A 27,607-nucleotide genomic window follows, 5' to 3' on the forward strand; every position below is an offset into this window, starting at 1 on the left:
GGATATTGTTTCTTGAAAACAAGAAACTCGCTTAGCAATCCAACTTCCAACAAGATGAAAAGCTCCTGAGTATCAGGGATTGTTATTGGAGGCAGCCATTTTATGAACCAGGTTCTCAGTGCATTGGCAGACCCTGATCAGGCACGGTTTTGTTGCAAAATTTTAAACTGACCTGTATTGTACCTGTAGTGCATGGGCCAATTTAAGGAGCTGCAGGTATCTCTGGTGGCTGAAAAGGTTTAATGTACTCACTGCATCAGATTTGTGTGATGACCCCACCCCACCCTGCCCCCACCCCCCAAACTCTTATTGCAACAGATGAATCCAAGATAAAGATCTGCCATTATTCAGAACTTTCACATGAGGTGTCACCCCAGTAACAAGCACAAAACTCTGGAGCAGCGTCTATGGAGGGGAGTAAACAGTCAATGCTTCAGAAGACCTTTCATCAGCATCGGAAAGGAAGGGGGCAGAAAGTGGGGAAGGGCAAGCAGGAGAAGGCGGCAAGTGATAGGCCGACCGGGCAAGGTGGAAGGTGGAGGGGTGAAGTACAAAGCTTAGAGGTGATAGGTGGAAGAGGTAAAGCGCTGAAGGAATCTAATAGTGGACCATGGAAGAAAGGTGAGGAGACAGGGAACAGGAGGGGCATGATGGGCAAGTACAGAGATGAGAAGCGCTGAGAGAGTGATCAGAATGGGGAATGGATAAAGAGAGGAGGCAGAGGGAAGAAATTACCGGAAGTTCGAGAAATCGATGTTCATGCTATCAGGTTAGAGGCTACACAGAAGGATTATGGGTTGTTGCTCCTCCAGCCTGAGTTTGGCCTCATCATGGACAGTTGTGGACTGATGAAGGTCTTGGCCTGTTTAATCCCCTCCATATCCCCTGCCTGATGTGCCGAGTTCCTCCAGCATTTTGTGCATGTTCCTAAAGATGTCCTGTATCTGCAGAGTCTCTTGTCTTTAAGATTACATCCCAGAATGTCTTATTGACAACTTCTGAAGTGTCTTGGAAAGCAAAAACAGAAATGCAGATGCCCAAAATCTGAAATAAAAATAGAAAATGTTCTAAGTACTCAGCAGGTCAGGCAGCATCTGCAGAGACAGGCACAGAGTTAACAATTCAGGTTGATACCTTTCATTCCAACTCGGCAAGATTTTTTGGAGATCCCCGTTGGTTGTTTGTCTTAGTAAGCAAAAAAAAAAATGCAGGTGCTCTTTCATAAAAGCTGAGAGGATTTGTATTTTAACCAGAGTGGATTGCTTACTATGGGACTTTCTACAGAAGTCACAAGGACAGCAAATAACATGGAGACTCCGCAGGTGGATGGCAATAAAAACAGAGATTCTACCGGATGGTAGAACAGGTTTGGGGAGTGGGGGGGTGAACAGCCCAAACTCTGTTCCTATGTTTTTCAGAGGTATCTGTCAAAACAGAAAGAGATTTAACGAGTGGCATTCCACAGCCCTGTGTAATGATATAGATTACCAATGACAGCAACATGACGCAGAAGTGGATTCATACAACTCCTCAGATGAAACGTTCTTCGATTTCTCTCATCCATCAACTGATTCCATAACGTTTCTTTCCTAATAACACTGGACATAGCAGGCTGAAAATCAAACTGGGGTACAAAGGCCTTGGGAGAGACAGCAAAGGAAGAGGATATTGTAACATTTCCATTTAAAACAGGGGTCCATGGCACAAAAAAAAACAAGATAGGGACCCCTGTTCTAAAATCAGTATAATGCTTTGACCACAGCCACAACCTGAGTGTAGTATTCTCTCACTGTGCCTCTGTGTTTCTCCAAGGCAGTAGTCTAGTGCCCATTTGAAGAGTTGCATTCAGGTTGGCAGTCATTATGTAACATCCCGAGCTCCTTTGGCCTCAGAGTCCCAAGAGAAGTGGCCTTTTGCAAGGTTTCTATTTCTCAGCAAGGTGCATTGATGGAAATAGAAGGCAGTTTTGCTAACGCAGTACAAAAGCCAAGCATGCCAAGTCATTACTCAGAAGCTTCATTCAACACACTGAGGTCAGTTCTGTTTTATTAAATTTACATTCAGTCACCTCCTCCAAATCACCCATCAGTTGAGGCTCCAAAAAAATACTGGTACAAGTTTAGGTTTGCAACAGCATTAGAAAAACAATATTGCTGATTTGTTTGTCAACAGAGAGAGAGAGAGAGAGAGAGAGAGAGAACGAACTAAAGTATCTACAATTGGCTACAACTTTTATGAATCATCATTGCTTTGGATAAATGTGTAATATTTGGTGAGGTATAAACACAATGATGGACTAGTGTGAAGTTTTTAACAATTGAATGAAGAACAGTAGTTAGGAATTGAATGGATAACAAGAGCAAAATGCTCATTTATCAATAACATATGCCACGTTTTTGGAAAAACAAACATTCTATGTTTAATTTTTATCAGAGACCAAGAACTCCTCCATCTTCACCAAGTCGCCTATTAAAATACTGCACAGGAAACGTACGCCAAAATGCAACCACTTTAAGAGTAAATAGAAAGATGATGATGCTCATCATAAAGACTAAGAATTCCACAGATGCTGGAAATCCAAAGGAAAACACAGGAGGAACTCAGCAGAACAGGCAGCATCCGTGGAGGCGAACAGTCGATGTTTCTGGCAGAGGAGCCTGCAGCTGCTGAATGTCCTAACGACTCACGTGGCAAAGACATATCGAGACTCCAAATACTGCAACAAATATACTGTAGCTCTTCTACATAAAACATTTTGCAGACTGAACTCTCTGGTGGGCTGTGCCCACACAGTAAGGCTGTCAGGTTTAGTTTCCTGCACCTGATTCTCAGAGCATGCTAGCACAGCAGGGATATACTGCATCCGGTCTTCAACTCGCAAGCCCCAGAATTTCAGACAGGTTACTAATGCAATAAAGTTAATATTTTGATCACTTTTTAAAAAAAAATAACCACTGACATTGAATCTTGAATAGAGTAACAGACAGGAGTGGTTGTGAGGAGCACAGGTCTGGGAAGATGGAGAGGATCGGACGTAGACTACTGACACAAGGTGCAATCTTCACAAAAGCTGGAGAATGCCACCTTTCGTTAATGTTGAGAGGATTTGTATTTGAACTAGAATTGTACTCTGGAACTTCACACAAAAGTCACAGGATGTGGAGCCAAGACAGGTGGATGGCTCTAAAGTAGGGATTTTACAGGATGGTGGCACAGGTTGGTGTGGGTGGGGAGGGGGGGGTACAGAACAGTCAACCTCTGTGGTTCCCAAATCCACTTTGAATTTTCTGGCTGGTCTTGGCTCTGGGACAGGCCGTCTCAGGAAAGTCCCTCATGTTTCAACTCATCACTGAGTGGCCCTATTGGGCATTTGTCTTTGGTGCACACAGGTATGGATTATCTGGCTATCTCTGCTTTCATCTGTAACTAATGAAAACCCAGCAGTTTGTTAAGGTGATTTCTCCCATTTGAAGGAAAAACCAGAGTGTAAGGAGAGTGATATTTTAAGTTCCTGGACAAGACTCTTTAAGATGAAATAAATAAACAAACATAATGAAAGTAAAAGAAATGGAAATAGTAAAGGCACAAGGCACACTGTGCCCAAATGGTTCACAATATTTCAGTTAAATATTCCAATCATAACCATTCTAGGAGCTACAGAACATTTTGTACGGTAAATTTTAAGTTAATTGTAAGGATACAGGGGGCACAAATTCCTTATCTATACGTGCTCAGCCTTTGATATTTTGGCTCATGTGTAAAGTGCTCTGGTTCTGAAATTCAGTTCACCGACCTTGATTTTGGAAACAGAGCACATCACACATTACTCTCTCACAAGTGACAAAGGTTAAAGTTGTACCCTGTAGTAGCTAACGCATTAAAAAAGCCTCCTCTAGCAGCTGCCAGATCCAGAGCTCAGAGGAAAGCTAATCTGTGCGAAGCTTTCGTTCACAAGTCTACTGCTGATGAAGAAAAGAGATCAGTTTAACATTCTCAGCCAGTTTCGTACAAAAATATAAATGCAGCCTGGCGTAGAAATCACTGCTTCATAATGTGCCAAAAATAACACGAGTTACAGAAAATACCCAAAAGTGACCTCAGCAAACTGTCTTGGGGAGCAAAATAATGACTGATGGTATTTTCTGTTGCTAATACTTCTTGATAGATAATCTATCAGTTTCAAACTTATCAATACCTGTGACACATCTGAACTCATCTCTCTTCTGGCTCGATGTAGGACCTTGGAATGCAAAGCAATGACATGTGGGATTGAATTGTGGCTCATTGTGGTGGGTTCATCTTAACATCAGATGGTGGTTAAACCCCCATTCTCCTCTCCAGACAGTGTTTCACAGCCCGGTGTTGGTGACACTATTTCATTGGATATTCAGTGACCCCAAATACTGACAGTGACCGCAAACAATGCAGAAATAGATCCCAACAGCTTCTCAGATGAAAAAATCTTGGACTGCCAGCCACCTGTCAAATTAACCAATAATGCTTCTTTCTTTGTAACATTTGTCCGTGATTGGTTGAAAGTTAAATGGGGGAGGGGAATAAAGGCTTTGCTAGGGAGCAAGGGGAGAGGAGGAGTATTTTTTAGTCTTCTGATCACTTCAATGCATCAAGGGCGGTCGCAACTTGAGCGAAGACTTCATCCACTGTGCCCTCTGCGTTTATCTAATGTGTCAGGGAGGAAGAAAAGCAGTCAGTAATTGAGGAAATTGAGAAATCCTTCTTTAAAGGTACTTCAATACAATTCCGTGCTACTACCAAAAACCCCACGCCTCCATGGCCCCTGCCCTCTCCTGAAGTACCCGTAGGCTCGATAGGCGGCACTCCCCAATACTGGACTTAGCCTTTGCTGATACGTGAGTGCTAGCTTATGACTGTGAGATCTCTGAATTACTCCAAAACTCTCCTAAAAAAACACACACAGGCTGTTTGGCTGGAAAATTACAGGTAAAAGGTTGCTTTGCCTTTCCAGGGACTGATGGAAGAATTGTTACTGGCACATTGCCCCATGTCTCATTAGGTCAAGGTCTGCCAGCGCAGCTTAGATACGGCTTCACCAGTTTATTGACTTTATCAGAATGGCTATCAATTCTATTGGGGTGGCAGCTGCAATTCCTTTTGGAACTATGACTACCATCAGCCTGAAACCATTAAGGAGTTGGTGTCACTAAGGGACTTCAGAGAATTTTGACTATGATGTCAACAGCATACAGTCTATCTGTATAGAAACATCATGACATCATTGCACTGCAATGGACCTCATTTTTTTCTGTTCTTTCTTATAAAAGTTGTGCACTACTTACACTTTGCTTGTGAATGCTGCTTATGGGAAGCTAAGTGCTGATGTAAAATTAGCTTTACTGGTCACATGCACATCGAGGCATAGAGAGAGATGTGCGGTTTGCGCCAAATCAGATCAGCAAGGATCGTGCTGGGTGGCCTGCAAATTTTACATGCTTCCGGCACGAACATGGCACGCCCACTTTGGTCTTTGGAACGTGGGAGGAAACTGGAGCACCCGGAGGAAACTCACGCGGACACAGGGAGAATGCAGAAGCTCCTTACACGATCAAACCCCGATCTTACAGTCAGTGCTGTAAAGTAGTGACACTATCGGAATTCAGTATTTCATAGTGCTTCTGCGTATGTGTGACAATAAACTGGACTTTCTCCTGTATTTTACCCCCTCTGGCCCCACGCAGCAGTAGGTCTCTTATCTGCTTCCAGGCTTGCACCAATCCTGCCTCTCTACAGGACGGTCTCCTCCCTCCCAGTCAAACACGGTCTGTGTATCAAGCTGACCTCCAAGGACAGGGCAGCAGCCAATCACACTGGTGCCACTGCTCCGCCTACCTTGCTAGACCATCAGGGGCGGTTGCACCTCCATCCTCTCAAAACAACACAAGAACTACAGTGAACCGTCCCGACAGCAGGAAAGGCCTTTCGCTGCAATCTACCGTCCCTCCAGGACTTGTGTGCATCCAGGACGAAGAAGCGGGCGGGAAAAATCATTGCAGACACCACAACCCACCTAGCAAACTGCCTTTTCCAAAAGCTCCCTTCTGGAAAGTGATATAAGGCTATTAAAACTAAAACTATGCCATCTAAAAAAATTCTTTGCCCAGGCAGTTAATCTGGTCAACCATTATTTTTAGCTATTCCCTCACTTACTTCAGCCACTGCACTGTAAGTACTTTAAACCACTTTTCATAATACTTTTTTACATTGTAAACACCGATGTTATTTACGTAGTTCTGCACATTTTATTCCATCACACGCTTCACCATATTTTATATAATTCTTTAATCTTTATAATAGTTAAATGTTGCTTTTTGTTGCACGCCACACCACGGTAAACTCCCAATACATGTAAATGTATGTGGTGAATAAAGTTGCTCTTTGATCCTCGATATGAAGGACTATGGTGTTGACCGAGGATTTATAAGCACTCACTGGGCCACTATATGTCTTACTAACTTAACTACTTTGCTTAGGGTTGGAGGGATTGAGATGTTCCCAGGGCAGGTTTGTGACCCATTACATGCTTTCTCCCCATCTCACTCCCTTCTCTCCCCACCCCCAGGGTTCATGGAGTCAGTGGGAAATCATCCAATGAAAACTACATACTAAAGCAAGGCAAATGGGCATCAACTCTCAAACAAGAAAAAAATCTGCAGATGCTGGAAATGCAAGCAACACATACAAAATGCTGGAGGAACTCAGCAGGCCAGGCAGCATCTATGGAAAAGAGTACAGTTGACGATTCGGGCCGAAACCCTCTGGAGTCCTGCCGAAGGGTTTCAGCCCAAGATGTCAACTGTCGATCTTTTCCATAGATGCTGCCTGGCCTGCTGAGTTCCTCAGCATTTTGCGTGTGTGTTGCTGGGCGTTAACTCTGCTACTTTGGGGATTAACCAGCACTTGCCACCCTCCAGTATCTCCATCATTGGGACCACTCCTCTAGCGCGATGGAAGTGACACCTGGTTCTGCTCTTTCCAAAGGAAGGGCCTCTACAACAGCAAAGAGAAAAACTGGATTGAGCAGATTTCCCTTTAAGGGTTATTGAATTCTCACTTAAACTCGTATTTGGATAACTCAACCCAGTCTCCAAATGCCCAGAGTTTACCCTTGACTTGGCCACTATTTTACACAGTTTACTGACCTGCTGAGCCATCTAGTATTGAACTGAATGGACCTGAGGAAGTCTGCCCTCAGTAGGTGCTCCTCTAGTTTAGAGGCAGCATTGCTCACCTTCCTGATGATGTTCCTGCTTTGATAGTAATTGATGACAGGTTCTGTTGCTTTGTAATATGTTTCCAGACGTTTTGTGATGGTTTCCTCGTTGTCATCAGAGCGCCCACTGGTTTTGCCCCGCTCCAGGAGACGTTTGATCATCGTCTCCTTCCCTGCATCAATATACAGGAGCAAGGTAGGTGGTCCGATCTGCAGAGTGGGGAAAGCAGAGAAGCAACCAATCAGACAAAGTGCTGTCATCAAAGTGCAAACTCTCACTCCTCTCGTCTTGTGTTCCACACAGGCAGATACATTAGGGGAGTAGTGAACGAGAGGATCTCCCAGTACCACCCACTTCAACTTTGCTTCCCACTCCCATTCAGATATGTCCATGCATGGCCTCCTCTACTGCCATGATGAGGCTAAACTCAGGTTGGATGAGCAACACCTCATATACCGTCTAGGTAGTCTCCAGCCCCTTGGTATGAACATAGAATTCTCCAACTTCCGGTGATTCCCTCACCTATCCCTATGTCACTCTGCCCCCTCCCCCAGCTGCCTATCACCTCCCTCATAGTTCCGCCTCCTTCTACTACCCATTGTTTTCCCCCGTATTCCTTCTTCACCTCCCCCACCCCTTTGTCTTTCCCCTTACTGGTTTTTCACCTGGAACCTACCAGCCTTCTCCTTCCCACCCTCCCCCCACCTTCTTTATAGGGCCTCTGCCCCTTCCCTCTACAGTCCTAACGAAAGGTTCCGGCCCGAAACGTCGACCCATCATTTCCACGGATGCTGCCCGACCTGCTGAGTTCCTGCAGCATGTTGTGAGAGATACATTAGGGGCATTTAAGATGGGCACATGGATGATAGAAAAATGGAGGGCTATGTAGGAGGGAAGGGTTAGATAGATCTTAGAGTAGGTTAGGAGGTCAGCACAACATCCTGGGCTGAAGGGCCAGTACTGTGCTGTAATGCTGTACGCATGTGTCACTTGAAATCTACAGAATTTATTTTATGTATCAAAATAAACTTCATTCATGGTCAAAAATCATTTACAAGAATAAACCACACAATGCTTTTTCACTCTTACATTCATAGTTAACGCTTTAAGTAGTGTTTTGTTACATTCTTCAAAACCAATAGGCTGCTGCCTCCTGGGGTGATGCTATAGTAACTGAGGGGTTTCCTCACCCAACCCAGCCCCTCTCTGTCAAAGTCCAAAGTACAGTTATTATCAAAGTATGTATACATTGTACAACCTTGAGTTTCGTCTCCTTACAGGCCGCCACGAAACAAAGAAATTCAAAAAAGAACCCATGAAAAAAAGCTTGTTAACCATCCAGTGTGCTGAGGTAAAACAAAATCATGCAAACCATAACCGCAAGCATCGAATTGAATTGACTTTATTATTTGCATCCTTCATACTGTACACGAGGAGTAAAAATCTTTGTTACTTCTCTATTTAAATGTGAAATGTGCAATTTATAGTAATTAGAATAAAATTACGTACAACAGGACAATCAATATAACAGAGAAATACAATTGTATCATCGTGGATTAATCAGTATGATGGCCTGGTGGAAGAAGCTGTTCCAGAATCTGTTGGTCCTGGCTTTAATGCTGCGGTACCATTTCCCGGATGGTAGCAGCTGGAACAGATTGTGGTTGGGGTGACTCGGGTCTCCAATGATCCTTCAGGCCCTTTTTACACACCTGTCTCTGTAAACATCCTGAATAGTGGGAAGTTCACATCTACAGACGCGCTGGGCTGTCCACACCACTCTCTGCAGAGTTCTGCAATTGAGGGAAGTACAGTTCCCATACCAGGCAGAGATGCAGCCAGTCAAGATGCTCTCAACTGTGCCCCTGTAGAAAGTCCTTAGGATCTGGGGACTCATGCCAAACTTCTTCAACTGTCTGAGGTGAAAGAGACGCTGTTGTGCTTTTTTCACCATACGGCCGGTATGTACAGACCATGTGAGATCCTTGGTGATGTGTATGCTGAGGAACTTGAAGCTGTTCAGCTTCTCAATCCCAGATCCATTGATGTCTATAGGGGTTAGCCTGTCTCCATTCCTCCTGTAGTCCACAACCAGCTCCCTTGTTTTTGCGACATTGAGGGAGAGGTTGTTTTGAATTGCACAAAAAGTGTTTTGAACCGAAGTCCACACCCACGGACCCTCAGCTAAGTGCAGAGCTGAGTAAACGTCACGGAGCAGCGAGCTAAACTGGCCTCGGGCCCCGACACCCTGACCTTTCCAATCTGTCCCGGTGCCTAAATCATCTTTGAAACATGGGGTTCAGACACTTTGAGATGCCCTGGGGCCTGGACCTCACTTCCTCGATTCGGCCTGTAACCGAGCTCTCCGACTCGGCCCGGAGCTAAAATCATCGTCCAAACATGGGGTTCAGTCACCTTGATGTGAAGCACTCTCTATACTGTGGTGCTTCCCCGCCAATGCTTTGTGGTGGCTGCACCAAGCTTCTGTGCATCTCTCAGCACGTACTCCTAAAGGCTGGGAACCTACAGAACCCATCTGAGGGGTAAGTTGGCTCCACCTTCCTACGGCTCATAAAGACTCGTCTGGTTTATTTAATTTGTGACTTTGATATCCCTTAGGGTACAAGGGTAGAAGCATTCCCACATTTAATAGCTACCTCAGGCACAACTTTCACAACACCCACAGCACATACTGTGTAAAGAGTGAAGCTAGTTCTGCACTGGCCCATCAAGCAGTCCCTGGACAGGTACAAATCCCTTTGCACTAAACAACTCAGATACTGCACCACATGGCCATTGTCTTTATCTGTGTCCCTATGACTGGCCTCAAACCTCACCTCGTTCCTCACTGTACCAGTGCCTACAGAGTGAACCCTTGCCCCTTTCAGCCAGCCTTCCTTCCGAAGAGAACCAGCTACTTAAACATGGAGGTTCTTGCTGACAACTTGCCCTCATCTCATGAGCCCTGATGTAGGACCGTGCCCCGAAACGCTGACAATTCCCTTCCCCTCCGCAGGGGCTGCGCAGCCCGCTGAGTTCCTCCAGCAGCTTTTATTTGTTAAGATCCGGGGCTCCCAACCTGGGGCTCACTGGCCCCTTGCTTAATGGTATTGGTCCATGGCATTAAAAAAAAGGCTGGGAACCCCTCATTTAGATACAGACCCTTCCAGCCAATGAGCCTGCGCCGTCCAGTGACACCCATCTGACCAATTAACCTACTAACCCGTACGTCCTCGGGTGGGAGAAAACCAGAGCACCTGGCGGAAACCCACATGCAGATCCCTGCATCTAGTCACTTGTCGCTCATCCTCATCCGAGCTCCACCTGCACTTATTTGCCACTAGAGGGAGATATGGCAGCAAACCAGGAACAGGAACCCTGCTTGAACTTACTTGGCCCTCCCTAATTCAGCTAAGGTTACCAAGTACATCAACTTCTGCTTATTATGGAACTAAGTAGAAACTGTGAACATGGCACAGGAAGGTACTGTCAACCAGCAACCAATAAGATACAGTGTCAGCACTACTTTAACCTTGAGGTAGAGTTTTGACCCTGCAATTATTAAGGGACTACGTATCATATTCTAGCAGTGCACGTGAAGTAATTATCACAGCTGGATTTAAGAGTCATTAGTGACTTTTGGAACGACTCTATTATCCTGTGTTTAAGCTGCTTTTGCATGCCACATATTGAAAATGTAGCTTGGAATTCACTTTCATCTTTTGTCAAAAGCCTATTGAGGCTAATCTCATTTTCCTGGATTCACTTCATTAAGTATATCAGGGGAAAACTGGAACATAATTTTAGATTTAAAAAAAGCCACAAAATTACTGAGCAGCATTGAGTGCTCCTGTTCCAAGGGCCGCATTATACTGGAGTCACTTAATAACAAGGAAGAAGGGCCTGAACATTGAGTTGTAGATTTGTTACGCACTGAAAAAGGCCATTCAGCCCACTCACTCTGCCTGGCTTCCAGCAGAGCAATCCCATCAGCCCCATTTCCCCCACTGTTTACCAACACACAGAAAATTATTTTTCCTTGCCTGCTTATACAAGTCCTCTTTGAAAGGGACTTCGTGAATTCCAAATCCTTACATTGGTATACTACCACCCCAAATTTTAAATAAGGACCTTAGAAATGAAATAGATTTGGCCAATTGGCCCTGCCAATCTGAGATCATGACTATCTTTTACCTTAGTGGCAACTCCTTGTTCTCCAATTCACCTAACATCCAAAAAGCCATCAACATTTTGTATACATTCAGTTCAAAGTTCAAGATCAATTTAATTATCAAATTACATACTATTTTTAGGGGCATCCGTTGGATTTGCGCCTTGGAAGGTTTCCATGGCGCAGGCCTGGGCAAGATAGTATGGAAGACCAGCAGTTTCCCATGCTGCAAGTCTCCCCTCTCCATGCCACCGATGTTGTCCAAGGGGAGGGCATTAGGACCCATACAGCTTGGCACAGGTGTCGTCGCAGAGCAATGTGTGGTTAAGTGCCTTGCTCAAGGATGCACACACTGCCTCAGCCAAGGCTCGAACTAGTGACCTTCAAATCACTAGACGAACGCCTTAACCACTTGGCCACGCGCCAACGCTACATACTATATATAAGATTCTTTTGATTTCAGGAATTCACAGTAGAACAAAGAAATACAATAGAATCAAAGAAAAACTGCTTACAAAGACTGACAAGCAACTGATGTGCAGAAAAAGACAAACTGCAAATACAAAAAATATTAATAAGTAAATAGATATTAAATAAACACAGAGAAAATGAATTTTAGAATCTTTGAAAGTGAGTTCTTAAGTTGTGTTCAGTGATCAGTTCAGTGTCGAGGTGAGTGAAGTTACCTACGCTGATTCATGAGCCTGATGGTTAAATGGTCATAAATGCTCCTGAAGCTGGTAGTGTGGGACCTGAGGCTTCCTTACCGATGGCAGTAGCATAAAGAGAGGGCAGCTCAATGGAGAATTGCTTAAGGCCATGACTTCTAGTTCTGGATAGCGGACAGCTGAATTACTGGAAATATCAACTCTACATCAGTGATGTCAAGCTCCCTATGAATTGTGTAAGTCCCTTTGCTTTGAACTATGTTAGCTCTTGTTATGCTTTCTATACTAGTCATTATGTCGTTCATTTCTATTCAAGTCTCCTCTCAATCCTCCAACAATGTCCTGAAAATGAAAACAGCAGTGGAAGATCCAAAGTTAGCAGGTAGATACCACTTGCTTAAAACATCCTAGGAATTCAGAAGAAATATCTTCACCCTGGTAGTGACAAAACAGCGAAAACCACCATCGCAAGGGGCAGCTGAGACACCAATGGAAACATTAGACCCACAGTGCGGGTGAGAGTTAGAGGAGATGCAGATGCTGGAAATCTTTTCCCACAAGCACAGTCTGACCTGCTGGGTATCTGCAGCATTTCCTGATTTTATTACAGAGAATATAAGAATAATTCAGAGTCAGAAGAGGCTTAATAAATTCAATTCAATTAAAGAGAATTGAAGATGGCACTGGCTCTGCTGTGCATTCAGGGCATGGTTAATACTCTAACAAACTTCTACAGATGCACCAGTGGAAGTATCCTGACTGGTTATATCATAGCCTAGCATGGCAATTCCAATGCACTGCAATGTCAGAGGCTGCAGAGAGTAGTGGACGCAGCCCTCTCCACCAGTGACATCATCTACAGAAGGTGCTTCCTCAAGGAGGCGGCTTCTAATCATAAAGGATCCCCCAATTTCCAGACCATGGTCTCTTCTCCCTCTACTGTCAGGCAGGAGGTACAGAGGCCTGAAGTCCCACAGAATTAGGTTCAGGAATGTCAGATTTCCAACAACCATCAAGTTCATGAACTGACATCAACTGTGGTGAAGTATTTTGAGAGGTTCGTGATAAAGCACATCCACTCCTGCCTGAGAAGCAACTTGGATCCACTCCAATTTGCCTACTGGCATAACAGGTCCACAGCAGATGTCCTTTCATTGGCTCTTCACTCAACCCTGCAACACCTGGATAGTAATGATGTAACATCAGGATGCTTTTTATCAACTACAGCTCCGCATTTAATACCATCATCCCCTCAAAACTAATCAATAAGCTTCAAGACCTTGGCCTCAAAACCTCCTTGTGCAATTGGATCCTCGATTTCCTCACTCGCAGACCCCACCCCAGTCAGTTCAGATTGGCATCAACACCTCCTTCACAGTCTCCCAGCACAGGTGCACCACAAGGCTATATGCTTAGCCCCCTGCTCTACTCGCTTTACACCTATGACAGCTCTAATGCCATATTTAAGTTTGCTGACGATACACTATCGTTGGCCAAATCAAAGGTGGAGACGAATCTGCATATAGGAGGGAGATTGAAAATCTGACTGAGTGGTGCCACAACAACAACCTGTTACTCAATGTCAGCAAGACCAAGTAGCTGATTATTGACTTCAGGAGGAGGGAGCCAGTCCTCACTGGGGGATCCGAGGTGGAGAGAGTCAGCAACTTTAAATTCCTTGGTGTTATCATTTCAGAGAACCTGTAAGTACAATTACAAAGAAAGCACAGTAACACCTCTACTTCCTTAGAAGTTTGTGAAAATTCGGCATGACATCTAAAACTTTGACAAACTTCTACAGATGTGTCATGGAGAGTATAGTGACTGGTTGCATCACAGCCTGGAAAGGAAACACCAATGCCTTTGAATGGAAAATCCTACAAAAAGTACTGGATACAGCCCACCCCAGTACAGGTAAAGTTTTCCTCACCATTGAGCATTATCTACATGAAACACTGTCGCAGGAAAGCAGCATTCATCGTCAAGGACCTCACCACCCAAGCCAGGTTCTCTTCTCACTGCTGCTATCAGAAAGAAGGCACAGGAGCCGCAGGACTCACCCCACCAGGGTCAGGAACAGTTATTACCCCTTAACCATCAGGCTCTTGGGGATAACTTCACTCAACTTCACTTGTCCCATCACTGAACTGTTCCCACAACCTACATACTTACTTTCAAAGACTCTTTCCATCTCATGTTCTCAATAGTTATTGCTTATTTATTTATTATTATTATTTCTTTTTTTCTTTTGTATTTGCACGGTTTATTCTCTTTTGCACATTGGTTGTTTGTCCACCCTGTTGGGTGGCGTCTTTCATTGATTCTGTTATGGTTCCTGGACTTACTGAGCATGCCCGCAAAAAATGTATCTCATTATGTACTTTGATAATAAATTTACTTTGAGCTTTGAGCAACCCTAACCCGACCTCAGCAATGGAACATCACAGGCCACCTCCTGCACTACTCTGGACATGTCTCTGATAGTGCAAAAAGAAAAGGGCACTGGCTGTCTCTCTCTCTCACTGCCCTGAATAATTGATGAGTAAGCTATATTCTGCGTGATGTTCGCACCTACATGCCTGTGATGTTGCTGCAGGTAAGTTTTAATTGTACCTACACTCCAGCATACTTGAGCATACAACAACGAACGCGACGTGGCTTAAATTGACTTGGATTCCACAGGATTCCTCCAGAGGCAGAGTATAAACAACTCCCATCTGTATATGTCACCACCTTCAGCAATTCTCTTCACTTCTGGGCTAAAGTTAAGCACGGAGAAGGAATCCCAGTGAAATATTATAGAAAACACTATTGATAGATGTTTATTTAAAAACTTAAGAGATACAGTGCAGAACAACCAACGGGCATCACCCACCCATCAATCTACCTATTGAACACTGGCCTAATAACAGGACAATTTACAATGACCAATTAACCTAGTAACCAGTACAACTTTGGACTCAGACACCCTGAGCTGTATAGTGTCACTCTAACTGCTAGATTAACACCAGAGGCACCCATGGCATTGAAACTGATAAAACCCTTCAGAAATATACAAATGACTCCTAGATTCCTACTCCAGACAGAGGGCACTTCTCATAAATATTCTCTAAATATTTTCTTGCAGGCATTCACAGTAAAACGAAGGAATACTTTGGTCCTATTGTATTTCTTTGTTTTACTGTGAATGCCCGCAAGAAAAACTCAGGGTAGTAAATGGAGACATATATGTACTTTAATAATCAATTTGCTTTGAACTTTGAAATATTTCTATCATTCCTTCTCAAGATTCCAGATCTCCCTTCACTACCCAATCCTACTCAGATACTAACGGACAGAAGGAAACAGAAAATACTGAAGATGCACTGCTTGAAGGCCTGAACTGTTAATCCTTGTTTCACTTTCCACAGGTTTCCAGTATAGGCAGTGGTTTTGGTTTTCACTGACGGCAGAAACTGCAAAGGAGCCCCCTTAACTTTAGTCCAGAGGTGAAGTGAATCACTAAGGGAGGCACCGTATAGAGAACGAGAGGGGAATTGTCTACCAATCCGCTGCTGGGGAAAGCCAGTGGAATTTGAGTTAATTCATACAGAATTTACTGATGTGTGCACTAGTATTGCGAGGTACAGTACATTGACAAAACTTGCTTGCAGCAGTATTGCAGACATACAGTACTGTGCTTTTGTCTTAGGCACCTATTCATAGTTAGGGTGCCTAAGATTTTTGCATACTACTGCCCTAATTTTATATATTGTACTGTATTGTTGCCGCAAAACAAAAAACAAATTTCATGCCATAGGTGAGTGATGATAAACCTGATTCTGATGTGGGTCTCTATTGTGGACTGAAAGGGGGAAGGGGGCAGGGAGAGGGGAATCATGGTTGGGAAAAAGGGGAGAGGTGAGGGGAGGGAGCAGGAAGCACCAGAGAAACATTTTGATTGGAATCAAATGGCCTCGTCTGGTGGCTCAAGGCTGGGTGTGACTGCACCTGCGCCACTCCCTGCCCCAGCACTAATTACCTGTTCAACACCCCTCCCGTGGCGCTCCACCCTCACCATTCCCAACATCCTTTTTCCTTTGGTGGAGGCTTTGCCAATTGCAACCTGAACCTTTCTCGACGTATTCTACGTCATGTGTGATGCTGAATGGATGAGCTGTATTGTGACACCTTCATAGCAACGGATATTGACCAGGAGACGGGACTGGTCTTGAGTTAGTAACAAAGGACCTTCAGATTCCACCTGAGAAGTCAGTAGTTTTGCATCTCATTTAAGATATCACCTATGACAGTGCAGAAATCCACCTGTACAGGTCAACCTGGATTTTATAATTAAATCTGTGGAAAGGGACTTAAAACACACACAACCTTATTGTAGAACTGGCTGAGTGGTGCGACAACAACCTTTCAATGTCAACAAAAGCAAAGAGTTGATCATTGACTACACGAGGAAACCGGAGGTCCATGAGCCACTCGCCTGAAGGGGACTGGAGGTGGAGAGGATATGAAACTTTAAATTCCTTGGTTTTCTCATTTCAATGACTCTGTCCTGGGTCTACTAAGTCCAAAGAAGGCATGACAACCCCTCTACTTTCTTAGAAGCTTGAAAGTTACCACTTTCAAGTTCCGACCACTCACGTTCTCAATATTATTTATTTGTTTGTTTATTTTATATTTGCACAGTTTGTATTCTTTTGCACACTGGTTGTTTGCCCACCTTTGTATGTATGAAAATTGATTCTATTTTGCTACTGTGAATGCCTGCAAGAAAATGAATCTCTGGGTTGTATATGGTGACATGTATGTACTTTGATAATAAATTTACTCAGACTTTGAACTTTGACTCTCCTAGGAGGCTTACTCAGCCACAACCACACACATAGCGGTTAGTGTGATGTTATTACTGCACCGCCAAACCAGGTTCAATCCTGCCGCTGTCTGTACGGAGTTTGTATGTTCCCCGCTCAACCGCATGGGTTCCCTCTGAGTGCTCTACTTTCCACACACAGTTTAGCAGGTTAATTGGTCTCACGGCTGTAATTGGGTATCGAGGGGTTGCCCAGTTTCAAGAGGATTAGAATATAAAAGCGAGAGAAAAGCCTGTTCCTGTGCTACATCTCTAAATAAATAAACAAATAAATAAAATAAGCAACACACGTCAAAGTTGCTGGTGAATGCAGCAGGCCAGGCAGCATCTCTAGGAAGAGGTACAGTCGACGTTTCAGGCCGAGACCCTTTGTCAGGACTAACTGAAGGAAGAGTGAGTAAGGGATTTGAAAGCAGGAGTGGGAGGGGGAGATCCAAAATGATAGGGGAAGACAAGAGGGGGAGGGATGGAGCCAAGAGCTGGACAGGTGATTGGCAAAAGGGATATGAGAGGATCATGGGACAGGAGGCCCAGGGAGAAGGAAAAGGGGGAGGGGGGGAAAAACCCAGAGGATGGGCAAGGGGTATAGTCAGAGGGACAGAGGGAGAAGGAGAGAGACAGAGAAAGAATGTGTGTATATAAATAAATAACGGATAGGGTACGAGGGGGAGGTGGGGCATTAGCGGAAGTTACAGAAGTCAACGTTCATGCCATCAGGTTGGAGGCTACCCAGAAGGAATATAAGATGTTGTTCCTCCAACCTGAGTGTGGCTTCATCTTTACAGTAGAGGAGGCCGTGGATAAGAAATATCAGAATGGGAATGGGATGTGGAATTAAAATGTGTGGCCACTGGGAGATCCTGCTTTCTCTGGCGGATAGAGCATAAGTGTTCAGCGAAACAATCTCCCAGTCTGCGTCGGGTCTCGCCAATATATAGAAGGCCACATCGGGAGCACCGGACACAGTATATCACCCCAGCCGACTCACAGGTGAAGTGTCGCCTCACCTGGAAGGACTGTTTGGGGCCCTGAATGGTGGTAAGGGAGGAAGTGTAAGGGCATGTGTAGCACTTGTTCCGCTTACAAGGATAAGTGCCAGGAGGGAGATCAGTGGGGAGGGATGGGGGGACGAATTGACAAGGGAGTCGCGTAGGGAGCGATCCCTGCGGAAAGCCGGGGGGGGGGGCGGCGGCGGGGAGGGAAAGATGTGCTTAGTGGTGGGATCCCATTGGAGGTGGCCAAAGTTACAGAGAATAATATGTTGGACCCGGAGGCTGGTGGGGTGGTAGGTGAGGACCAGGGGAACCCTATTCCTAGTGGGGTGGCGGGAGGATGGAGTGAGAGCAGACGTGCGTGAAATGGGGGAGATGTGGAGAAAGGGAAGCCCCTTTCTTTAAAAAAGGAAGAGATCTCCCTCGTCCTGGAATGAAAAGCCTCATCCTGAGAGCAGATGCGGCGAAGACGAAGGAATTGCGAGAAGGGGATGGCATTTTTGCAAGAGACAGGGTGAGAAGAGGAATAAAATCAGCATCTACCTCAGCCCCAGCTAGAGTTTGGGTGAAAGCTCTCATTCTGAACCGCACCCAAACAACACAAGTGCTCGAAACCTCTCACACCCACTACTGGAGACAATATCAAATAAACAGCATTCACCGGAGAAACTCAGTACCGGCCTACTCCTTGGCTGTTTATTTGAGAATAAGCAAACAGGGTGTGAAGGCATTATGTTCCTAATCTGTCCTCTGGCACTTTTGAAGCTGAATAATAAAGGCAGAAAATTACTTAAATATGCTACCGGACCTCACATTTATGTTTCAATCTTTAGTCAGTATTTTTTCCTACGCTAAAAGTTATGATTTTTACTTCCTTATATTTTCAGTCTGCGGGAGTTCATCAGTGCGATGGGCAGATAGCCAGCTTGATATCATACTCACTAGATGCCAGGAATCCCTTGAACTGATACCTGATCATAATCTATGCTGGAAAAGCATTAAACATAGAACGTAGAGTGGAACAGCACAGAAAAAAGCCATTCAGCCTGTGGTGCCTGAGTTCGGACAGCACGTTAAGAAAGCAGAAATGCAAAGGGACTTGGGAGTCCCCGTGCAGGATTCCCTAAAGCAGGGGTTTCCAACCTGGGGTCCATGGACTCCTTGCTTAATGGTATTGGTCCATGGCATAAAAAAAGTCGTGAATGCCTGCCCTGAAGGTTAACTTGCTGGTTGAGTCGGTGGTAAGGAAGGCAAATATAATGTTGGCACTCATTTCAAGTGGACTGGAATACGAATGCAAGGATGAAATGCTGAGACTTTATAAGGCACTGGCAATCAGAAGTGAACACAATAGTGGGATCTCTGCAGACAACTTTGTTCAAGTTAGGTGGCAAGTCCTGTCACTTTGCTGCTGAACTTACAATCCAGGATATCATCAAAGGAGCCCAAGTCTTAAAATGGAAACTGACAACTGGACAAACCATTGATGACTAAGTGCTTACAGATAACGGCCAAATACTGTGTGAATGCGTCACCAAGCGTCACTCCATCATTGAAATGTTCCCACAACCTAATGACTCACTTTCAAGGACTCTTCATCTCATGTTCTTGATATTTATTGCTTATTTATTTACTATTATTATTTCTTTATTTTTGTATTTTGCACAATTTGTGGCTTTTGAACACTGGATGAACACCCATGTTGGTGCAGGCTTTGCAATTGATTCTATTGTGGCAATTTTCTACGATGGATTCATTGAGTATGCCCACAAGAAAATGAATCTCAGGGTTGTACATGGTGACAGGGATATGTACTTTGATAATAAATTTACTTTGAACTTTGCCCTCTGAGAGGTTGGCACAATCAGAATAGGCTCCTTCCTGTGATCCCATAGACCAGGTCTATCAATATTAAAGCACAGTGTAAAGGAGGGTTAACATTTTATCTGTAAGTCCATTCCCAAGCTCAACCCAACACAATTTCCTCCCTCTTTTTACCCAAACCTATCTTGTGATTTTGGGTTCATACTAATGAAAGAAGTAAACTAATGGGAAGTTCATGATGAAGGGTCTCGATCTCAATCGTTGGCTCTTTATTTCACTCCATAGATGCAACCTGACCTGTTGAGTTCCTCTAGCATTTTGTGTGTGTTTATTTTGGATTTCCAGCATCTGCAGAACCTCCTGTGTTTCTGAGGGTCTCTACATCGTTTTTTGGCTACTGGGAGTGGACCGTCTACAGGGAATTGTTGGACCTCATTTGCAGTTTTGTGTCCTGACCTGCACACTATGATTGCAGAGTGAGAGCAAGGTTTGGACAGCTTCGTGGAGGGTCTGCAGTGATGGGACTCCAATCCCTATAGTTTCCAAATCTGTCAGTGTGGCCTTAATCGTTAATTTTTGTAACAGCTCTAATAGAAATCAAAATCAGAAGAGGTGCACAATGACCCTTTTATAATTGATTCTTGTTAAAGTAAATTTATTATCAAAGTATGTATATACCACCTTGAGATCCATTCTCTTGCAGGCATTCACAGGATGCCTTGAATAGAATTTGTGAAAAAAAACTATACATATATAAAGACTGACAAACAACTAACATACAAGATGATTAATTGTGCAAGTAAAACAAAATAAGTAATACTGAGAACATGAATCGTAGAGCATGTTTATCTGCAAAGCACCTTTCAAACAAAGCAGTTCAAAGTGCTTTACATAGAACAAGATATAAAAATCAAATATCAAATTTCAGAAAATATATAAGAGAACAAAAATCATACAAAAATAGATATGACAAATAGAAGTTACAGTGCTGGAGATTCTAATTAAAAGCTACAGCAAAAAGAAAAGTCTAAAGCTTTGATTTAAAAGAGCTTAAAGTTCGGGCAGACGTCAGATCCTCTGGACGGTTATTCCAGATACCTGGAGCGTAGTAACTAAAAGCCGCTTCACCATGTTTGGTTTTGACCCTGGGGACGGTAACAGACCCACCCCAGATGACCTGAGAGCTCAGTAAGGTTCACAATGCAGCAAGAGATCAGAGGTGTATTTTGGCCCTAGACCATTCTGTGCCTTATAAACCAGTAGTAATATTTTAAAGTCAATCCTCTGATGGACAGGAAGCCAGTGTAGTGATCTGAGAATGGGAGTGATATGTTCTACTTTCTTCCTGTTAGTGAGGACTCTAGCAGCAGTGATCTGATTGAACTGCAGCTGTCTGAGAGATTTTTTTAGAGACCTGTGAAAACACCACTGCAGCCTATTAAAAATAAATGCATGGATGAATTTTTTTCTAGATCTTGCTGAGCCTGTTAACTCTCAATATATTTTTAAAATGGAAGTAGGCTGACTTTGTAATTGTCTTAATGTGGCAGTTAAAATTTAAGTTGGAGTCCTTCACAACACCAAGATTTCTGGCTTGGTTTGTTGTCTGTAACGACCGGGATTCTAAATGAGCGCTGACTTTTAATCGTTCTTTTTGGCACCAAAAACAATTAATTCCGTTTTCTCTTTGTTTAGCTGGAGGAAATTTTGGCTCATCAATCAGTGATTTGTTCAATACAGTTATTTTAGTGATTGTATACAACCATAGTCACTTGATGACACTGCTATATAAAATCAGCATCATTGACATAATTAAGGTAAGACATTTTGTTGCTTACCATGATTTGAGCTAGAGGGAGCCTGTATATGTTAAATAGAAGAGGCCCTAGTGTGCACCCTTGAGGCATTCCACATGTCATCGTTGTTCAGTCAGATATGCAGCTACCAATCAATACAAATCAGTCCCTGTCCTGTTTTAAACCACTTTAGGACTGTACCAGAAAGTCCCACCCAGTTTTCCAGTCTGTCCAGTAAAATGCCATAGTCCTTGAAAGTGAGTCTATAGAGTGTGAAATCCGTTCAGAGTTGTGATGAGTGAGTTATCCACTCTGATTCAGGAGCCTGGTAGTTGCATGATTCCTGAACCTGGTGGTGTGGGACCTATGGCTCCTGTAACTCCGGGAAATCTCACCCAAAGTCTAAACATGCCAAAATGAACTGGCCATGTAGAATCATCTGCAGATGCTGGAAATCCAGAGCAACACACAGAATAGTGAAAAAACTCAGCAAGATGTCGCCTGACCTGCTGAGTTCATCCCGCATTTTCTGTGTGTTTCTTTGGCCAAGTAGTGTGCTCAAGAGAAACTGGTATCTTTGATAACTGTGCAAAATTAATCTTGGAGAAACAGGAGTAGAGACATTAAGTCACCGCCCCAAGCCCCTGTCCATCAGCAAGGTAATTTCAATGCACCAACAGATGGAAACACCAATTATTAACAGAGTTAATCATTCCTTCCAACTTCAGTTATTAAGTGCAAAAGAATTCCAAAAGGTTTGGGTGGCCCTCGCCATTGTTAGCATAGCTGTGTAAAGATATCCTTATCAAGGATTTGTTTTTTTGGGGTAGGAAGGGGTGGAAGCAAACATGACAGAGACATTTAGACAGGCACCTGAACAAGCTGGGAGCAGTCATGTGCAGGCAGATAGCTTTTGTTTAATTTTGCATTGTGGTTGGCAGAGTCATTGTGGGCTGGAGGGCCAGTTTCAGGGTTGTACCGCACTATGCTCCATGAAGGATTTTTGAGTGCCAGGTTACACCGAGGAAGCAGGGGTTATTCGACCTTGCGCAAAGAGAAGCGGAGAGATTTGTTACAGGTTCGAAACACTGCAGTGGTGTAAATATAGCAAATAAGATTAAAGATTAGCTTTATTTGTCACATGCACATCGAAACATAGAATGAAGTACTTCACTTGTGTAAACAGCCAACACAGCCCAAGCATGTGCTGGGGGCAGCCTGCAAGTGTCGCCAAGCTTCTAGCGTCAATGTAGCGTGCCCACAAAATTTTCTAACCTGTCTGCCTTTGGACTGTGGGAGGAAGCCAGAGAACCCAGGGGGAAGCTGTAGCTCCCACGGAGCCACGGGGAGAACGCACAAACTCCTTACAGGATATGGTGGGAATTGAAATCATGTCACAGGCGCTGTTAGGCGTTACGCTAACTGCTATGCCAGGCTATCCCCGTTAGTTGATGATTCAAGGAGCAGTGGACAAATTTAGAACTGAAGGGTGAAGGGGACGCTGCTTGTGGATCAATACTGTGCGAAGGGAGAGGGTTATTGGCAGAGAAAGATTGGGGGAAATAGAACTGATGGGATTACTCTGTTGTTGTTCCTCATTGCACATTGTGGCGTATTATGCGGCATTTTTGCCCTTTTTGTTGCATTTGTCTGTTTTTTTTTTACAAGGCCATGTTGCTAGCTCGATGCTTAACCCAACATGGATGGAAAATGTGCAAGGGGCCGGCTGGATTCAAACCGGGAACCACTCACCTCAAAGTCCGGCGCTGATGCCACTACACTACCAGCCAGGTTGGGACTACTCAGTCGCTGAGAAAGAGTGGGGAATAGAACTAATGGGGCAACTATAGACACAGAGATACAAGAGATTCTGCAGATACTGGAAATCTTGAGCAACACACACCAAACACTGGAGAAACTCAGCAGGTTAGGCAACATCCACGGAGGGAAGTGGATAGTCAATGGATAGCCAAGACTCATCAACACTACAGGGCTGACTGAGAAAACGATCTCCAGCAGTGCCATAATAATTCTATGATTCTTAAGGATAACCAGACACTTGATAATAACCAATACCACCACTCCCTCACCGTGTATCCCACTCAGGTTTAATAGTGACAGCCTTAATGTCTGAACCTAAACACTGATTGTAGCCATCACAATCAATCCCGATCCCAGCCACGGAAAATGCCCATAAGAATGGAACAAAGAGAATCTGGCAGAGGTCAAAGTGAAGAGACCCCTGACCTCATGACTAATTACATTCTGGCAGTTCACCCTCCAACTATGTAAAAACAGAGAGAACTACATTTCTATGATGCCTCCACAACATCACAAAGTGCTAATATTGAAGTGTGGTCAGTGACAACCAATTTGAACACTCCAATTTCCCACTATCAGGCTGCTCTACTTATTTTCAAAATTTGCTAGAAGCACTCAGCAGGTCAGGCAGCAAATGTGGAAAAGTTAAAGTTTCATGTCCAAGACCAAAACTGGGAAAGAAAGGTTGGTCTTCAGTAGCAGAGAAGGTGGACATATTAGTAGTGAGATGACTTTTACGTCTCTCAATGTACTGCTGGCGTAAAACAGCAAAATTCACGATATATGTCAGTGACAATAAACCTATTTCTGATTCTGAACATTGGACACTGATGTAGTTCCCCTGTTCCCCTTTGAAACGGAGGCATACAACTGTACGGATTTTAAAACGAAACAGATGTACCGGCGATTTCACCTCAGCCCACACTCCCCATTTTCCCTCAATGCAGACTCCATACCTTCTTCTCGAATTCTTCTCCCTGTCTCACCTCCCGGGGGTAACCGTCAATCAAGAAGCCCTTGGAGACACCTGCTTTGGCGATCATAGCGTCCTTCAGCATTTCCAGCACAGTCTCCTGCGGAAAGGGGCCAGGCAGAAAGAGTGCTCAGCGCAAAGCATCAACGGGAAAGGAAACAAAGGCCGGACCAGCAAGCTTGTAAATGCTGGGCTTGATAGAGTGAGTGTTAAAGATGAAAGGTTAGCTTCATCTGTCACGTTTACATTGAAACATACAGTTAAACGCATCGTTTTGCCCCAATGACTAACACAGCCTAAGGGTTGTGCTGGAGATAGTCTCCAAGTGCCAGCACGCTTCTAGTGCCAAAATACCATGCCCACAAATCTCTAACCTTAACTGTTCACCTTTAGAATGAGGAAGGAACCCCATACAGTCACAGAAGAATGTACAAATTCCTTACAGACAGTGGCAGGAATCGAACCCTGATTGGAGATCACTGGCACTGTAAGACAGCTGCACTAACCACTATGCCACCCCCATGTACCTCTCTACTGCCCAATAACAATCCATTACCACTTACATCATCATGTAGGAGCAGGCTTAGGGGCAGTATAATACACAAGGGTATGTGTGACTCAGCAGGGAAGAAGACCCCACCCACTCCACACATTCTCTCTTCTCCTCTCTCCCTTCAGGCAGAAGATGCAAAAGCTCGAAAGCACTTACGCCAGGCTCAAGGACAGCCTCTATCCCACTGTTATTAACTCTTGAACAGACCTCTAGTGTGACAAGACAGACTCTTGGTCTCACAGTCTACCTCGTAGTGATCTTGTACTTTATCATTTACCTGCACTGCCCTCTTTCAGTAGCTTTTTCACTTTATTCTGCATTGTTACTGTTCTACCTTGTTCAATGCACTGGGTAATGATGTGATCTGTGTCAACAGTATGCAAGGCAAGCTTTTCACTATCTCTTGGTACGTGACAATAATTAGCCAACTCCAATCCTGTGCACTAAAGGTCCGATATAATGGTACAATATTCTGCCCCTAAACCTGCTCCTAGACGGTAAGGAAGTGGTACAGTAACATGGTGGGGGGGCATAGTGGTTAGTGCAGTTGTCTTAGAGTGCCAGCAACCTCTGGTCAGGGTTCGATTCCCGCCACTGTCTGCAAGGGGTTTGTATGTTCTTCTGAGACTGTGGGGTTCCCGCATGTGCTCCAGTTTCCTCCCTCATTGCAAAGATTTACGGTTAGGGTTAGAGAGTTGTGGACATGGTATTTTGGTGCCGGAGGCGTGGTGACACTTGGAGACGGTCCCCAGCACAATCCTTAGACTATGTTGGTCATTGACGCAAAACAATGTATCTGGCTGGAAGTATCAGCGTGCACTTAGGTCTGTTGAAGTCAATGAAGAGAGGGCAATGGATGTTTGCATCTTTCTTTCATTTCAGCCCTTCCAATTCAGGACACAGAGCTTATCTTTTGAGTTCGTACAACAGGGCCTTTGGGATTCTGGGGAGGTGTGAAGAAAGCGTGACCTGTACAAAAAGGACGGGTTGCACTTGAATCTGAAGGGGACCAATATCCTGGCTGGGAGGTTTGCTAAGGTTATTGCGGAGAGTTTAAACTAGAATTGCTGGGGGGGTGGGAACCAAACTGAAGAGATGGAGGAAGGGGCAGTTGGCTCACAAATAGTAAAAGCTTGTAGACAGTGAGAGAGGTTGGATAGGCAGGTGATAGAGAAGGGACGTGCTCAGACCGATGGTTTGAGATGTGTCTATTTTAATGCAAGTATTATGAACAAAGCGGGTAAGCTTAGAGCGTGGATCAGTACTTGGAGCTGTGATGTTGTGGCCATTACAGAGATTTGGATGGTTCTGGGGCAGGAATGGTTACTTCGAGTGCCAGGCTTTAGATGTTTCAGAAAGGACAGGGAGGGAGGCAAAAGAGGTGGGGGCGTGGCACTGCTGATCAGAGATAGAGTCACGGCTGCAGAAAAGGAGGAAGTCATGGAGGGATTGTCTACTGAGTCTCTGTGGTGGAAGTTAGGAACAGGAATGGGTCAGTAACTCTACTGGGTGTTTTATTATAGACCACTCAATAGTAAGAGGGACAGCGAGGGGCAGATAGGGAGACAGATTCTGGAAAGGTGTAATAATAACAGGGTTGTCATAGTGGGAGATTTTAATTTCCCAAACATTGATTGGCATCTCCCTAGAGCAAGGGGTTTAGATGGGGGAGTTTGTTAGGTGTGTTCAGGAAGGTTTCTTGACACAATATGTAGATAAGCCTACAAGAGGAGAGGCTGTACTTGATCTGGTATTAGGAAATGAACCTAGGCAGATGTCAGGTCTCTCAGTGGGAGAGCATTTTGGAGATAGTGATCACAATTCTATCTCCTTTATCATAGCACTGGAGAGGGATAGGAACAGACAAGTTAGGAAAGTGTTTAATTGAAGTAAGGGGAAATATGAAGCTATCAGGCAGGAACTTGGAAGCAAAAATTGGGAACAGATGTTCTCAGGGAAATGTAAAGCAGAAATGTGGCACTTGTTCAGGGGATATTTGCATGGGGTTCTGCATAGGTACATGTCAATGAGACAGGGAAAGGAAGGTAGAGTACAGGAACCGTGGTGTACAAAGGCTGTTGTAAATCTAGACAAGAAGAAAAGAAAAGTTTACGAAAGGTTCAAAAAACTAGGTAATGATAGAAATCTAGAAAATTATAAGGCTAGCAGGAAGGAGTTTAAGAATGAAATTAGGAGAGCCAGATGGGGCCATGAGAAGACCTTGGCGGACAGGATTAAGGAAAACCCCAAGGCATTCTACAAGTATGTGAAGAGCAGGAGGATAAGATGTGAGAGAATAGGACCAATCAAGTGTGACAGAGGAAAATTGTGTTTGGAACCGGAGGAGACAGCAGAGGTACTTAATGAATACCTTGCCTCAGTATTCATTATGGAGAAAGAACTTAGCGATTGTAGGGCTGACTTACAATGGACTGAAAAGCTTGAGCATATACAGTGGCATATACAATAGCTAAGCGAGTAAAAGATGACCTGATTTCCAAAAGGCATGAAGTTAAAGATTACACATTTCTTTAACATTTTAAGAAAACTTTTTTTATTCCATCTTTTACAGTTTCAAAATAACAAAAAAGGAAAAGGGCCTGAAACAAAAGTTTGGGCACCCCGCATGGCAGTACTTAGTAACACCCCCTTTGACAAGTATCACAGCTTGTGAACGTTTTTTGTAGCCAGC

The 27,607-nt window shown here is 44.2% G+C and overlaps 1 protein-coding gene across 5 annotated transcripts in view; it reads right to left on the reverse strand.

Moving 5' to 3' along the window:
- Positions 1 to 317: 317 nt before the first annotated feature.
- LOC134359836 (adenylate kinase isoenzyme 1-like) overlaps positions 318 to 27,607 on the reverse strand; it is a 170,068-nt gene continuing 142,778 nt past the window's right edge. For 3 of the 5 annotated variants that reach the window (XM_063073562.1, XM_063073561.1, XM_063073560.1), the window contains 3 exons: positions 24,346 to 24,462; positions 7,268 to 7,459; positions 322 to 4,680 (listed from right to left, as the gene is read on the reverse strand). In XM_063073562.1, the coding sequence (XP_062929632.1) occupies positions 4,612 to 4,680; positions 7,268 to 7,459; positions 24,346 to 24,462 (378 nt within the window). In that variant the 3' untranslated portion in view covers positions 322 to 4,611. Of the gene's footprint in view, positions 4,681 to 7,267; positions 7,460 to 24,345; positions 24,463 to 27,607 lie in introns of all 5 variants that reach the window. The other 2 variants (XM_063073559.1, XM_063073563.1) reach the window with 2 other exon arrangements.

Source organism: Mobula hypostoma, chromosome 21 (genome assembly GCF_963921235.1).
Source record: "Mobula hypostoma chromosome 21, sMobHyp1.1, whole genome shotgun sequence".
Classification (NCBI taxonomy): Eukaryota; Metazoa; Chordata; class Chondrichthyes; order Myliobatiformes; family Myliobatidae; genus Mobula; species Mobula hypostoma.